The sequence below is a fragment of the Heteronotia binoei genome, chromosome 8 (assembly GCF_032191835.1).
Source record: "Heteronotia binoei isolate CCM8104 ecotype False Entrance Well chromosome 8, APGP_CSIRO_Hbin_v1, whole genome shotgun sequence".
Lineage (NCBI taxonomy): Eukaryota > Metazoa > Chordata > Lepidosauria > Squamata > Gekkonidae > Heteronotia > Heteronotia binoei.
Window position 1 is genome coordinate 99695760 of NC_083230.1, and position 14619 is coordinate 99710378.

At 40.5% G+C, this 14619-nt stretch overlaps 1 protein-coding gene across 7 annotated transcripts in view; it reads right to left on the bottom strand.

Annotated features, from left to right (window-relative positions):
• Positions 1-8372: 8372 nt before the first annotated feature.
• BICD1 (BICD cargo adaptor 1) overlaps positions 8373-14619 on the bottom strand; it is a 153969-nt gene continuing 147722 nt past the window's right edge. For all 7 annotated transcript variants that reach the window (XM_060245710.1, XM_060245707.1, XM_060245709.1 and 4 more), the window contains one exon: positions 8373-8830. In XM_060245710.1, the coding sequence (XP_060101693.1) occupies positions 8746-8830 (85 nt within the window). In that variant the 3' untranslated portion in view covers positions 8373-8745. The remainder of the gene's footprint in view (positions 8831-14619) is intronic.

Sequence of the window (14619 nt, forward strand, 5' to 3'; positions counted from 1 at the left end):
AGTGAGCAGCACTGCTTGGTAGGCAAGGAAGGGGAGGGGGTGGAAGCACCATTGGTCCCATTTCAGTGGCTACATGGGAGGGCAATGTGAGGCGACTGCCTTGCCTGGCTCAGCTGTGCCAGCTAAGGATGCATTCTTGTGAAAGCATTCAGATTACTGGTCTACCTTTTTCTGCTCCTTTTGTTCTGGCAGGATGCAGTGGCTTAGAAAATTGCATGGTGGACCTCAAGCGGGGCGGGGAGCTGAGGATGGTAGAAAAACAAAACAAACCTGCCCACCTTTCTTAGATAGCCACCTGAGAAGCCACTGAGTGGGTGTGGCAGTGCATCCATCTCCCTTCTTTGTTGTTGTTGTTGTTAAGTTACACAGTCGAGTCCGACTCTTTGTGACCCCATGGACAAAGTAATGCCAGGCCCTCCTGTCTTCCGCCATCTTCCAAAGTCTGCTCAAATTCGTGTTTGTTACATCAGTAACGCTGTCCAGCCAGCTCATCTTTTGCCGTCCCCTTCTACTTTTGCCTTCTGTCTTTCCCAGCATCAGGATCTTCTCCAGGGAGTGCTCCCTTCTCATTTGGTGGCCAAAGTATTTGAGCTTCAGCTTCAGCATCTGACATTTCAGGGAACACTCAGGGTTGATTTCCCTTAGGACCGACTGATTTGATCTTCTTGCAGTCCAAGAGACTCTCGAGAGTCTTCTCCAGCACCACATCTCAAAAGCATCTATTCTTCTGCACTTGGCGGTGTTTGGATGAAAGCTGTACACATGAACAATTATTAGGGCTAAAGTAGGGGCCAGATCAGCTTTTTTTTTTTTTTTGCAGGTGTCACAAAGGGGCTTGTTGGGGGCAGGGGGTGGATTTCTCCTCCTCCCTGATTTTGAAAGCAAATAAATACTTCCTCCTCTGCTCAGCCCCAGCATCTGCAGCTCTTCTCTCTTCTCCCAATGCTGCAAAAATCCCCAGAGGTTGGTGCAGAATGCTGGAGCCAGGGACTAGCTGCAAACCAGCATTTAACTGCAGGAAGAACCTCCAGCTTTTCTGCTAGAGATGCATTCAGGATTTTTTCCCCTTGTCTCCCCCCCCCCCCCCGGTCAATTCCAAAACTGTGCCCTTTAACACCAGATGATTATTTACCCTGCTTGCCCCACAGCCTCTTGGGAGTTGTAATCTTAATGCCCTTTGCTATGGTTGCAGTAAGACCGGTTGAGAACTACAACTCCCAGCAGAACTCCTGCTTAAAATGTAGTTCAGCCACACACACATCCTTTTCACTAACCCTTTGGCTTAGCCCTTATCCTGAAGCCAACAAGGTAGAGCAGGGGTGGCCAGCGATAGCTCTCCAGATGTTTTTTGCCTACAACTCCCATCAGCTCCAGCCATTGGCCATGCTGGCTGGGGCTAATGGGAGTTGTAGGCAAAAAACATCTGGAGAGCTACCGTTGGCCACCTCGAGGTAGAGAACTGGAACATCTGGACAGGTGGTGGCTGAATGAAACATTCTTGGATGAAGTGGATTGTTTTGGATTTTTTCCAATTTGTTTTCAGACCTAGTTATGGGACTAAAACAGCCTTGGTCACCCTGGTGGATGACCTGTGCTGTGAGATGGACATAGGAAGTGCAACTCTATTCATTCTCCCAGACCCTTGATACCACCAATCATTGTATCTCCCTGAACTGCCTTTCCATATTAAGACCAGAACTGATAAAAGGAAGTACTTCTTCACTCAAAGGGAAATTAACATATGGAATTCACTGCTACAGGAGGTGGTGGCAGCTGCAAGCATAGTCAGCTTCAAGAGGGGATTGGATAAATATATGGAGCAGAGGTCCATCAGTGGCTATTAGCCACAGCATATTGTTAGAACTGTTTGGGGCAGTGTTGCTCTGTATTCTTGGTGCTTGAGGGAGCACAGTGAGAGGGCTTCTAGTGTCCTGGCCTCAACAATGGACCTCCTGATGGCACCTGGGGGGTTTTTGGCCACTGTGTGACACAGTGTTGGACTGGTTGGGCCATTGGCCTGATCCAACATGGCTTCTCTTATGTTCACCATTTTGCAGATGTTCTGGTGCTACCTGGAGGGTAGGTTTCAGAAAGTGGTGCTGGGGAACTGCTACTCAGCCCCTTGGTCTTTGGTTTCTGGGGTCCTGCGAGGCTCTATTTTGTCTCGTATGCTTTTCAACATCTAAATGAAACATTTGGGTAAGGTCACCAATATGTAGATGACACTCAGCTCTCACACTTCCCGGTGATCCCAGGAGTGCTGTAGAAACCCTGAACCAGTGCCTAGAAGCAGTTCTGGAGTAGATGCAGGCTATTAAACTGAAGCTTAATCCTGACAAGACAGAAATGCTTCTGGGCAGCATTAAGCCTGACCCAGGACTTAAGGTGACCCCAGTTTTGGAATGGGGCTGCACTCTCCTTGAAGGAACAGGTTTGTATTTTGAGGGTGATCTTGTATCCAGGCCTATGGCTGGATAAGCAGGTAGCAACTGAGGTCATGAGTGCCTTTTGCCAGTTTCAATTGGTTAGCCAGTTGAAAAGATCCAGGCTGAAAAGATCTGCCCATTGTGGTGCATGCCCTGATTATATCTACATTAGATTTCTGCAGTGCATTCCGTAAATGCTGCCCTTGAAAAGTATTGTGAAACTAATGGAACTCTCTCTCCAGAAGGACTCACCTGACCCTTTCTGATGCCACTTCCAACAGCAGATGAAGACTTTTTTGTTGTCTTGGTGTTCCCTCAGTGATTCCCCCCCCCCCCGAGAGATTTCTAAGAGAACTGTGATGGGGTATTCTGATTCCACAGATTTTGTACCCCTTTTTTTCTTTGAGGGGGGAGAGTGCATACTGAAATAATAAGCAGTGAGACACTGGAAGCATAACAGAACCAGTACAAAGTTCAATGAACAAAAGATGGCCAGTTTATTTATTGGGACAGTTATGCATTACACCATAGTTTTAATTGAAACATAATGATGTAAGAATCAATACATTAGCTTCTTCTAACTTAATTTCTTCAATTCAGGAGTGTCTTACAGTGAAAATCTATGCAGAGTTACTGCAGCCTAAACCCACTGAAATCAATGGGTTTAGGCTGGAGAAACCCTGCATAAGACTACACTAATTAATTTTCCAACCATCTGAACTGCGTTATCATACCACACATGCACAAGCACATGATTCCCTCACAAAGCAACTCACCTAAGATTGTCTAAAGGACAAGATGGGAGTGCGCTTGATATGGCAATTATTAAGAGAACTTTCAGAGCGAATGGTTTTTGGAGTACAGAATTAGCCAATATTCTTGCCTTAAAATCAGAGATGCAACAAAAAAATAATCCCCCCTAAACATTCAACCTTTAAGTCAATGAGTACATCTATCCCTATTCTCCACCATCTAGAAATATTCCATTCAACCTCAAAAAAGGCATTACCACAGAACTTCAATTCAATTTAAGAATAGCCAACTTTTACAGCAGGCAAATGTACAGAATACAAATCTTTTTTTTTTAATTGCAAACTGCACCATTATTCAAAACCATTGGAATATAACACAATACATCTTTCTGTGTGGTTGATTAGATGAGGATATTCATGCAAGGGGTAACATTCATAGATTACAAAAGTCACAAAATGCCAGGATTTTAGGTTTCTTTTTTTGTATTTTACAAAGGAGCAATATCAACCCTGTTGGCAGTCAAGCCATAGGGTCTGAAGTACTAGGGTTACAACTAGTGAGATGTACTTCAGTTTATTCAAAGATATGGTGCACAAAGCCATATCTAGGAATCGTTGCTTTTTTAAAAAGTAGATTATTCTTATTTTCTCCCCATTTCCCAAGAAAGTTGGCTGGCTCACTAGAGTGTTGTACCAAACACTTTTGACAAATCTTTAAAACATTTTTCCTAATAAAGTTGCGTTTTTTCATTTTAAAAAAAAGTTTTGATGCTGAAAAAAAAAATCAAAATTAAATCTCTACGATTTCATTAGTACGGAATAATGAGCAGAGCACAAATATCTTGCAATCAAGACACTAATTCAAACATAAGGCCTTCATCCCTTTGCTCCCAGCATGATTTTTTTTCCCTTTGTGTCAGTGGATCACTCTATTTCCTTTAGATTTAATAGAAGGAATTTTCAAGAGTTCTGCAGAAGAGAGATTAAAATGCAGTAAGGATTGAAGCCATGCATCTCTTGATGAAAGTTATATCAAGCATGCATTTCTAATAGGCAGTGAAGGAGACAGAATAATCTCATGAAATAAAGAATCTCTAGCTTTATTATCAGTATTTTGGGAGAGGGTAAATTAAATAACATCATGCATGCGTTTTTTGTATATTGCATATTTAGATGCATTTCTGCCATTTAGGCAAAAATGCAGATAATTGCTTTTCTTTAATTTGTGCAGAACATTAACAAAAACATTTCAATTGAGGAAATTTTTTGATACTAAATACCCCTTTGGGGTGCAGTAAATGTCTGACTACAAGAAACCCTGAATGGCTGTTTTTAAAACAATATGTGAATAAAGAAATGGCTGTGCTTTTAATGTAGGACATTAGCGCCTGGAAGTTTGATATAAAGAATTTCTTTATATCAAAGGAAACAAAATGAAATAGCTGTACAACAGTAACCAGATAACTGTAACCAACCCATAAAGGGACAATTTGTAACCTCATTAAAAATTTCTTATCAGGCTCTTAACTCTCCTGTGCTGTACAATATTACCAAATAGTATGGTACATTGATGGCCTATGCCTGTTTCACATCACAATCAATGGCAGGTACAAGCTCATGGTCATTCATAAGTCAGGGGTCATTTTGTAGAAAAATAGGTGGTGGAGCTCATCCAGGGATTGTTATGAAGCTGCACCTAATAGTCAATGGACAAGGAGGTGGAACTCTCAGAAGGAGGTGGAACTGTGAGCTCCCACTGAATCCAAGGCCTGATAATAGTTAAGCAAGTTTTGTTTGCATAATGATACCTTGTTTCAAAACCATTTTGACCTTAAAGTTTAGTTTTCTGGTGATCAATACAAGTGCCTCTCTGGGTGTGAAATTAACTGGGGGGGGGGGGACGCCATTTGGGACCTTCTGAGTCCCATTACTTATTTGATAGTATTCAGACACTTTTCCCGCTGTTTGGGTGTCTTCTTGAGATTCCAACAACTATCCATGCCACAGTAAACCCAATTCAGCCACTGATTTTAGGCATGTATTTAAGGGCACTACACGTGCAGAATGTCCAGAGGTCCAACTTCCATGCATGAAGTTTACCCAGCTAAGTCAAGCTACCTGCACAAGTGTGTATACAAATCCTCTGTACATTCCCCCACTTCTCTTCTTAGTATAGATGAAGATGCACATACCCATCTGTCTCTTGATATGAATGGGAATGCGTAACCCCATTTCTTTGCTTAATGTGCTTGACTGTCTCTGGATTACTTTGCCATTCAAATTTTATTGAGAATTCTTCTGTAAAATGTGCAAAATAAAAGTTCATTGTGTATTATTGTGTAAATTGTCTATACTTTCCAGTATTTTGACTGCTCTAGAAATAGTAAATTCAAAAGAATAACCCTCTACCCGTTGCAAATTACAATCTAGATTTTAAGAATGAAACTCACATTCTCAACACATTTCTCAACAGAACTTACCTCAAAGCAAGGGTACATAGATTTGAAGCTTAAAAATGTGCAACATTGGAATTATTTCTATCACAGAAATATTTTTATGGTTCCAGGAGATTAGTAGTAGTAAGAAGCAGTAGTAGCGCTTGTGCAACAATGCTCATGTTTTCTTATCTGCAATTATTTATTTTATTTACTTTATTTACGGCCTGCCTTTCTTGATTAGATTCCAGGCAGATTACGGGAAAAAATTTTTTTTAGTAAACATCCTACATCAGTCTAACAAGTCTAAGATGCATTCTGGCCTGGTTAGTAGAAATAAAGGGAATGATCCAGAAAAAGTTAAGCATTTTTAAGGCTCATTATTTCAGTAGCCAAGATTTAATCATGGACTTAATTCTTGCTGCCTCTGAAATAATTGTGCATAACTTGGGCTGGATCATGCTCATTTTTTAAACCTTCCACGAGAGTCCACTGCAGTGTCTGCCAACATAATGCTGAGAAGTTGCTATTTCTCTTCCCGGACAGCATTCCTGTGAATTTGATCAGAATATCAGGGATGTGGGCCCAGGGAGGGGGCTGCTTGTGAAATTCATGTTTTAATCCTTAGTAGCCTAGCAAGAACCATAAATTCAACCAGATACACCTGCTTAATAGCAAATTTCAAAACAGAAGGGGCCTCATCTAAAGCTAGAGGTTGCAAAGCTGGATGTTGCTAAAGTTTTAAAAAGGACATTCCCTTGTTACATAAGAATATAAGCATAAGACACAGTGCTCAGATGTTAACGGTACCATCAGACAAGTAGTATGGAACTACATAAAAGAGTGCAAAGGGCTGTTAGGTATATAACAGCAAGTTATGTGTGGTTTTGACTGTCACTCACAAGCCATTTAATATTAATGAATTTCCACTAATTAGGTTTTTATAGTGCCACTTGCTTGCTCTGAAGAGCAAATGAGGTTGCTTTAAAGTGGCTTGATGTTTTCACTGGTTTGCTTCTGAATCTTTAATCCATTAAGAAGCTCAACTGCTCTATGAATTGCTGATAAGGGTTATCCCATTTTTAGCACCTTGGTTACTGGTATTGTGTTAATGATTGTTTAGGCACAATGATTGGCCACCTAGAATTCCTTGGCTGATACAGCGTTATCACTTCCCCCATCCCTTTCCTTTTGGTAAATAACTGTGTTGTTTTTCTTTCCCTCAAATTCAGACAAATTATCCCAGCTGCCATTTTAGCTGTTCCTTTCAGTATTGCTGCACAATTCAAACCATGTCACATTTTCATCCTTCGGACTGTATCAACATCTCTTGAGTGGAACAGCCAAAAAGAGAGCAGGCTCTGCCCAAGTCTTCCTTATTTACATATATTAAGGCCACCTGACTGAGAGCAAGAAGTCTTCAAAATCAGCTGTGATGGACAGCATTACACCCAGGGACACAGCAGAACACATACAGTTGTTACAATTCCAAATGTAGTCAGTCATCTGACTTGCTGCCAGGTATTGTGCAAAATAAATGTGGCTATCCTTCATTTTGCTGTGTACCCAGCCACTCTGCAACATAGCTGTTACTGGAGAGATTCTTACAGCAGGACTGCTGTGCAGCATGGGAACAGAATCTCTGCACTGTGTATCACCTGAGTATCTGTCATTTAAGTGACAATGAGCTAGATCTCTATAGTTGTTGGGAATTTTTGGCAAGAAAAAAACGCAGTAGAACACCTCCCACACACACACACACACACACTATAGCTTCAGTCTTAAGACATCTATCTTAGCTGTACAGTTAAATTAACTACCAGATTCCACTAGAAATATTGTATTTCATCACTCTTGTTAGCTTTTTTCTTTTTCATTTTTGCCAAGTTAAGGCCTTAACCTGGTAACACTGAATTTGGGAGCAGCAAGTGAAAACATTTCAGTTATAACAAAACACGGCATGTTTAACATCAAGTAGGCTGCGGGGGCAGGGGGGCGGTCCCCATCCAAACTGAAAAAAAGAAGAGCACCAAGTCATCCACTTGTCTGAAATGCAATAAAAATGAAAAAGCCACCCCCCCAAAAAAACCTAAAAAAACCCTATCCAAAATACCAAAACACAAAAAAGTCAACTAGAAGAAAACAATTATCAATGCATTGTTCAGTCAAACCCTTCTCAGGCTTAATCAGATTCCAGTGAAGTCATAAAACAAAAAACAGCAGCTAACACATATTAATTATAAAACAAGTATGTAACCAATACCAGTGTATCGGAAAAGTACAAGTTGGTGGGCACAATCCAAAGAAAGTTAGGCGTGCCTGAATTCCATCAAAACCAGTGAGATTTCATTTAAGTGTTTTATAGTATGCCTATCCCATTTATTTCAATGAGATTCAGGCACATGAAACTTTCCCTGTAAAACCCCATAAATTAACATTCCAGTTCAACTCACTTTTAACATTTTGTGCAATTAAAAAAACAACAAATTAGGCCGTATCCTTTGGCCAAATAAACATTCCTCAAATACAAAAAAAAAAACCCATAGGAAAAAATCATTCTCAATGTACCTTATTTCTGAATAACTTTTTAAACAATAAAATTAATAGAATAAAAACTCTCACACAAAACTGACTGGATTTTTAATAAACATAAATTCATGGTGCAAATACTGGTTTTTTTTAAAAAAAGGACATAACACTCTTTAACCACATAAAGGAAAACTCAAGTTGTTTGTTGTGGCTGAACCATCAAAACAGGGTTTTGCAATATACTTCTTTTATTTCAAGAGTAGCTTAAGTTCACAGCATGTTAGCCATACAAGCCACTTGGCTGGAGGAATATGTTCAGACTTCCAAACTGTAATCATGATTGCAGTATCTGGATAGAACCAGAGAAACCTTAAATGCTCTTCTTTAGCAGTTCGGGCTCTGTGCTTTTTGCTCTTCATTCAACACGCAGTCAGTTTGCCATGATTGTAGATATGCGTCCCGACTCATCAATGCAGCAGCAAGAAGGCAGTTAATGCCTAGTGGTTCCTTTGGAGCAAACTGCGCTTTTGCTGTGAGACCTCCACTCAGTTTGAGTTGTTTGGAGTTGCCCCCTGCCTCTTAGGTTGCATATGAAGATAAGGGTTAAGGAGGAGGTTTAGGTAGACAGCTGAGGGGGGCACACTGAGAGCTGGAATGTGGCTGTTCTTCTGGAAGAGCTACATCAGGACTGAAAATTAGAAAAAGCAGGAAAATGTTTAATATATGGAGCCAAGTCCATAAACAGATTTGCACAGAGAATGTTTAGATTTTAAGTCTTCTCTCTGTCACTCTTGCTGTGTTTAATTATGTACACATACAGGCAGCTCCTAAGAGAAGACATGTAAGCAAGCATGGTTCATAGATTCACGGGCAGTGATGCATAGGTTCACAGCAGTTGTTTGGTTTTTAAAGCCACAGCACAATATAATCAAGAAGGTGAATAAGGTGAATGTAAAGAGATCCCATGGAACCAAAAAGCCATAATTCTACAACAGACTGATCTTGGAAACAGTCACAGATTTCTAGAACTCCTGTTGATTGTATAGAATTCTAGAGAGTATTAAAGAAAAATGCAAAGGGATATAGTTGTATCAATATTTGCAACAAATTGATTATATAACTATCCAAATGCTCATGTGGGCATGGCAGATAGAAAAATAAGTTGGTACTTACTACTTGCCTTGACCCAATACCAAACATAATCAAAATGACAGTATATAATGCTGTACGCAATTTTTGATTATGTATACAAGTCAGTTGCAGCTTGATGGCACTTATGTACATATATCAATTTGTCATATATTCCACATGTGCACCTTTCCCCACAGACAAGTAATCAAGGAGAATGGTGTATCTCATGCAGCTACACAGAGTCCTTTATAAGAAAAAGGAGGAAACTGTGGATGGTGAGAATGCTTAGAACAGCAACACTTGCACGTTTTGAGAACCAGGTGGCAATTTGCTTCTCATAGGAAAATCTGACCCCTAGAAATATAAATCTTGACATCACCTCAACTGAAATGCAACACCAAGGATACCAACACTTTCAATTCTCACTCAAACATGCTTCATTTATTTATAATAAAGGTAAAGGTAAAGATAGTCCCCTGTGCAAGCACCAGTTGTTTTCGTCTCTATGGTGACGTTGCTTTCACAACGTTTTCATGGCAGACTTTTTATGGGGTAGTTTGCCATTGCCTTCCCCAGTCATCTACACTTCCCCCTGCCCCCAGAAAGCTGGGTACTCATTTTACCAACCTCAGAAGGATGGAAGGCTGAGTCGACCTGGAGCCGGCTACCTGAACCAGCTTTCGCTGGGATCGAACTCAGGTCGTGAGCAGAGGGTTCTGGCTGCAGTACTGCAGCTTTACCACTCTGCGCCACAGAGTAATACAGGACACTAAAACATTAAAATGTACCCAGGAGCTACAGAATTGGAAGGGCTTACTCATCTTCATACAGTTTATACTTGCACCTTCAGGTGGGCTCACTTGTTGTTATTCTTTAGATTACCATTGGTTGTACTACTGGGAAGGGGAAGCCTTCTATATATGAATTTCCGGGTGGGGGTTCCCTCCCTGAGATCTGGTTGGAGAACTTGTTTTCTGGATCCAAATTTGAACATGCAGCAATGCATGCCAGGGAGCATGTAATTTTTCAATGAGCATATTTCTATAGTACATATTTCAGGAACATCAGGAATTCCACCTTCTCTAATGGCTTCAAAGCACAGCAGTGTGGCACGTGGTCAACTATAACTACTTATTGACTTTTCTTGGGAACAAGTATTTTCTATTCCTCATGCTTCCCTTAAGAGACCAATCCCCAGCATGCTACTGTGGTCTATTCAATGGGGCTTTCTCCCAGGAAAGTAGTTTTAGAGCCTGTATGGTATGTGACATCTTTTTGCTCCTGGTAAGACTCTTCTTTCTTTTCTGTCTGCATCTCATCTCTTTCAGCTGAGAATGAAGAAGCTGCAAATGTCTTTGACATTACCATTATATATTGAAAAACCAATACTGTGGTGAATTATAAGGGTGGTCTGAGTGCCTCTTTGGAAGAAAATGCAGTCAATAAGTGTTCAAAATAAATAACAATAAATTATCTACTGATGTGTAGTGAATAGGCAACCTAATGGGAAACTGTATTTGCCTAGAAGTAGCAAAGGAAATTATGATCCACCCAAATCTGCAAGACAGGTTTATAGTCCTTATGGAACATCTATCTATTTCTGATTCCCTTGCAGACTGCTCCTGGACCCTTCTGCTGCAGGCATTTGAAGAGCCTGGGTAGTTTATGTGCTCATACTGGTATTCCTTTCAGGAATGTAAGCAACAATAGAAACAAGCATAAACTCACTTTCTTATGCTAAATGAAAGCAGGTCATTCGGCCTGCATGATGACAAAATGCGTTAGCTTGTTTTATAGTTAGATACTACACAGAATTTCCATTTGCCAGAAAAGTATTTAAATGAGACACAAAAATGAGAGACTTCAGGATATTCCTTCAAATATCTTCATTTTGCAATTCAGTTTACGGTCCCTGTGCCTGAATATATTGAATTCATGCTATTACCTAACCTTGGAAATACTAGTCTTTTAACCATTGACAAAGTGGATTGCAGGTCAGGACTGATGCTACTGAACTTGGTGCTGAAATAAAATGCAAACTGTGAAGTAGCAATTATGGGATATGCATGGAGCATATGAGGCATCAAAGGGAAAGGGCCACAAAAATGACACAATTCATGCATTGTATACAAACGGTCCTGGATTCAGTTCCTAAAGTCTATTTGGAGCAACCGGTGATATGAAAGATCCAAAGAAGGAAGGCCTCAAACTTTGCTCAGTGGAATGTTAGGTCAGGGGTAGGATCCACCTCAATCTCTTCAACTAAAGTATTTGGGGGATGGGGAGAGACACATCTTAATGTAAGTTCAGTCAATGGAGAGTATACACACAAAATTACATTTATTTGCAGAACATTGAGAGTCAGCTTGGTGTAGTGGTTAAGTGTGTAGACTCTTATCTGGGAGAACCGGGTTTGATTCCCCCCTCCTCCACTTGCAGCTGCTGGAATGGCCTTGGGTTAACCATAGCTTTGGCAGAGGTTGTCCTTGAAAGGGCAGCTGCTGTGAGAGCCCTCTCATTCTCACCGACCTCACAGGGTGTCTGTTGTGGGGGAGGAAGATAAAGGAGATTGTAAGCCGCTCTGAGTCTCTGATTCAGAGAGAAGGGCGGGGTATAAATCTGCAATTCTTCTTTCCAGGTAAGTCGTATAGAAACTTGTTTTATAGAAGGAGGAAATGAACACACAAAGCTGCCTTATACTGAATCAGACCATTGGTCTATCAAGGGAGTATTGTCTGCTCAGACTGGCAGTGGCTCCTTAAGGTCTCAGGAAGAGGACTTTCACATCACCTCCTACCTGTTCCTTTTAACTGGAGTTGCCAGGGGTTGAACCGTGAACCTTCTGCATGTTAAGAAGATACTCTACCACTAAGCAATGGCCCTTCCCCAAGTATGAACAAAAAAATATAGGGAAGAAGAAAAAAGCTCTGTGTGGACTCAAGATAAGGAAGGATACAGCCTAACTACGTGTAGATACAAGCAAACTACTACCAATAGAAATTATTAAAACTTTTTCTTTGCTGCATATTAATAGTCAGAGGATTAGATGGATGAATATAAGAAGAATGGTATTATGGTTGGGTATGTTAGCAGTTGTATGCACCTAGATTCAGAGCATTCCTCTGGTAAAATATTAAATAAAACAAACTGGAAATCAAACCTGATTCTAATACAAACACTGCTTGTTCATTCATGGGATTATCCATGCTCTTGTGGCATAAAGGAAGCGCTTCCATTCCAGCACAGACATGCTTTTCTTGTACAAGTCGCAACAATAATAAAGGGTGCTCACTCAGGTTGACCATTTCAGAGAGGAGCTATGTCAGTCTGCAACAGAACATCTAGATTCAAGTCCGGTAGTACTTTAGAGACCAACAAGATTTCAGGGGTACAAGTCAGAATGAGTCATTCTGACTCATATCTAACAAAGGGAGTTTTTGACTTTCAAAAGTTTATACCCTCAAAATCTTGTTCATCTGCTGGTTATGATGTGGCTTCTTTTTTCAATTAATTAAAATAGTTGGTGTGACACAGTGTTTAGACCCGAATGTAGAACTTGGAGCTGGGACACCTCGGTTCAAATCCTCACCCTCCCATGATGTTCACTCAGTGATATTGGGCTAGTCATTGTCTAATCTATCTAACAGAGTTGTTATAAAAAAAATGGACAAGGAGAGAGGGAAGGGGCTGTGGCTTAGTGCTAGAGCTTCTGTTTGGCATGCAGAAAGTCCCAGGTTCAATCCTTGGCATCTCCAGTTAAAAGGTTTAGGCCAGAGGTGGCCAAACTTGCTTAATGTAAGAGCCATTTAGAATAAACATCAGATGTTTGAGAGCCACAAGACAGAAGGAAGGCTGACAGGCAGGCAAATAGATTGGAGGGAGAGAAGAGATGGGAAGAAAGCAACTTTAACTTTAAATATATTCTCCAAGCTGACCAATGGGGTGAGGGGGGTTTGAGAGCCACGCAATATGTGTGAAAGAGCCACATATGGCTCCTGAGCCACCATTTGGCCAACCCTGGTTTAGGCAGTAGATGATGTTCATGATCCTTTGCCTGCCTGAGACCCTGGAGATCTGCTGCCAGTCTGAGCAGACAGTATTGATCTTGACAGTATAAAGCAGCTTCATGCACTCATGCATGCAGCCCCCTGAGCTTATTGGAGAAGAGGCAGGATGGTGCATGATAATTTAGGAATGGCAAGATAAATTCATAGGTAGGTGGATTGACTGGTTAGAACTGTTCTGATTGGTTAATGAAGCTCCAAACTGTTCAGCCATTTCCGCCCCAAGAGATTGTTTATAATGTAATTTCTTACAAATTCATAGAGGTTGTGTCTTTTTAAAAAGGAAAAGCCTCTGCTGAAATGGTACACAGTGTGTCCAGGATTGGGAACTGCCTGGAGAAGAAAAATGCTCTGTCTCTTTAACAGAGGCTTAATGTGATGCTATTTACAGTTAATGCTATTTACCACAATGCCAATAAAGCTTCTACAGCCCATTTCTATACATTAAGCCTTTATTAAAGAGACAAGGCATTTTTTCCAGACCTGATGGCAACCCTAATTGTGGCACATGCACACATCATCTAAAAACAACGAATGTTTTTACTTCCAAACTATTTTGCATGCAAATTTATGCAGTTGTAATCAACTAAAGTCTGTAAAATGTAATTAACAAAGGTTTCTTTAATTGAGAAACAGCCCTTGTGTTTGTGCAAAACTACATCCCCTCCCTCGCATAATTTCCGCTAACTTCATTTCTCAGCTAACTGTAATATGTGATTTAAGGGTTTTTTTCTGCTGCTAAAACAATTTTGTTCTATTAGTAGACAGACAAGATGAAGTTACATTCATTTTTAATATACTGCAACTCTTGTAAGCAGTATTCTGTCAACTAAGATTTTATGCGGCATTCAGTGGAAACAGGTAATAGATGGTTGTGGTGGAAAGTGTTGACAAGCCACAGCTGACGTATGGTGACCCCGTAGGGTTTTCAAAACAAGAGATGTTCAGAGGTGGTTTGTTGTGGCCTGCCTCTGCATAGTGACCCTGGACTTCCTTGGTAGTCTCCCATCCAAATAATGACCAGGGCCAATTCTGCTTTGCTTCCGAGATTATACCGTGTTAAGCTGGGCCATCCAGGTCAGGGTAGGCAGTAAGTACATTATGCCTAAGAAGCAGAGAGCATGGCAATAAATTCAAATTCTGTTTTTTTTCATCTTTTATTTAATGCTGCAATAGAAATCTAGATAGACTTTTCTTTTATTTCAAATGGGACTTTTAAAATTAGTTGTCAAATCCTGGTTGAGAAATCACATGTTTAGATTTAGAAAGCTGCATAAATATA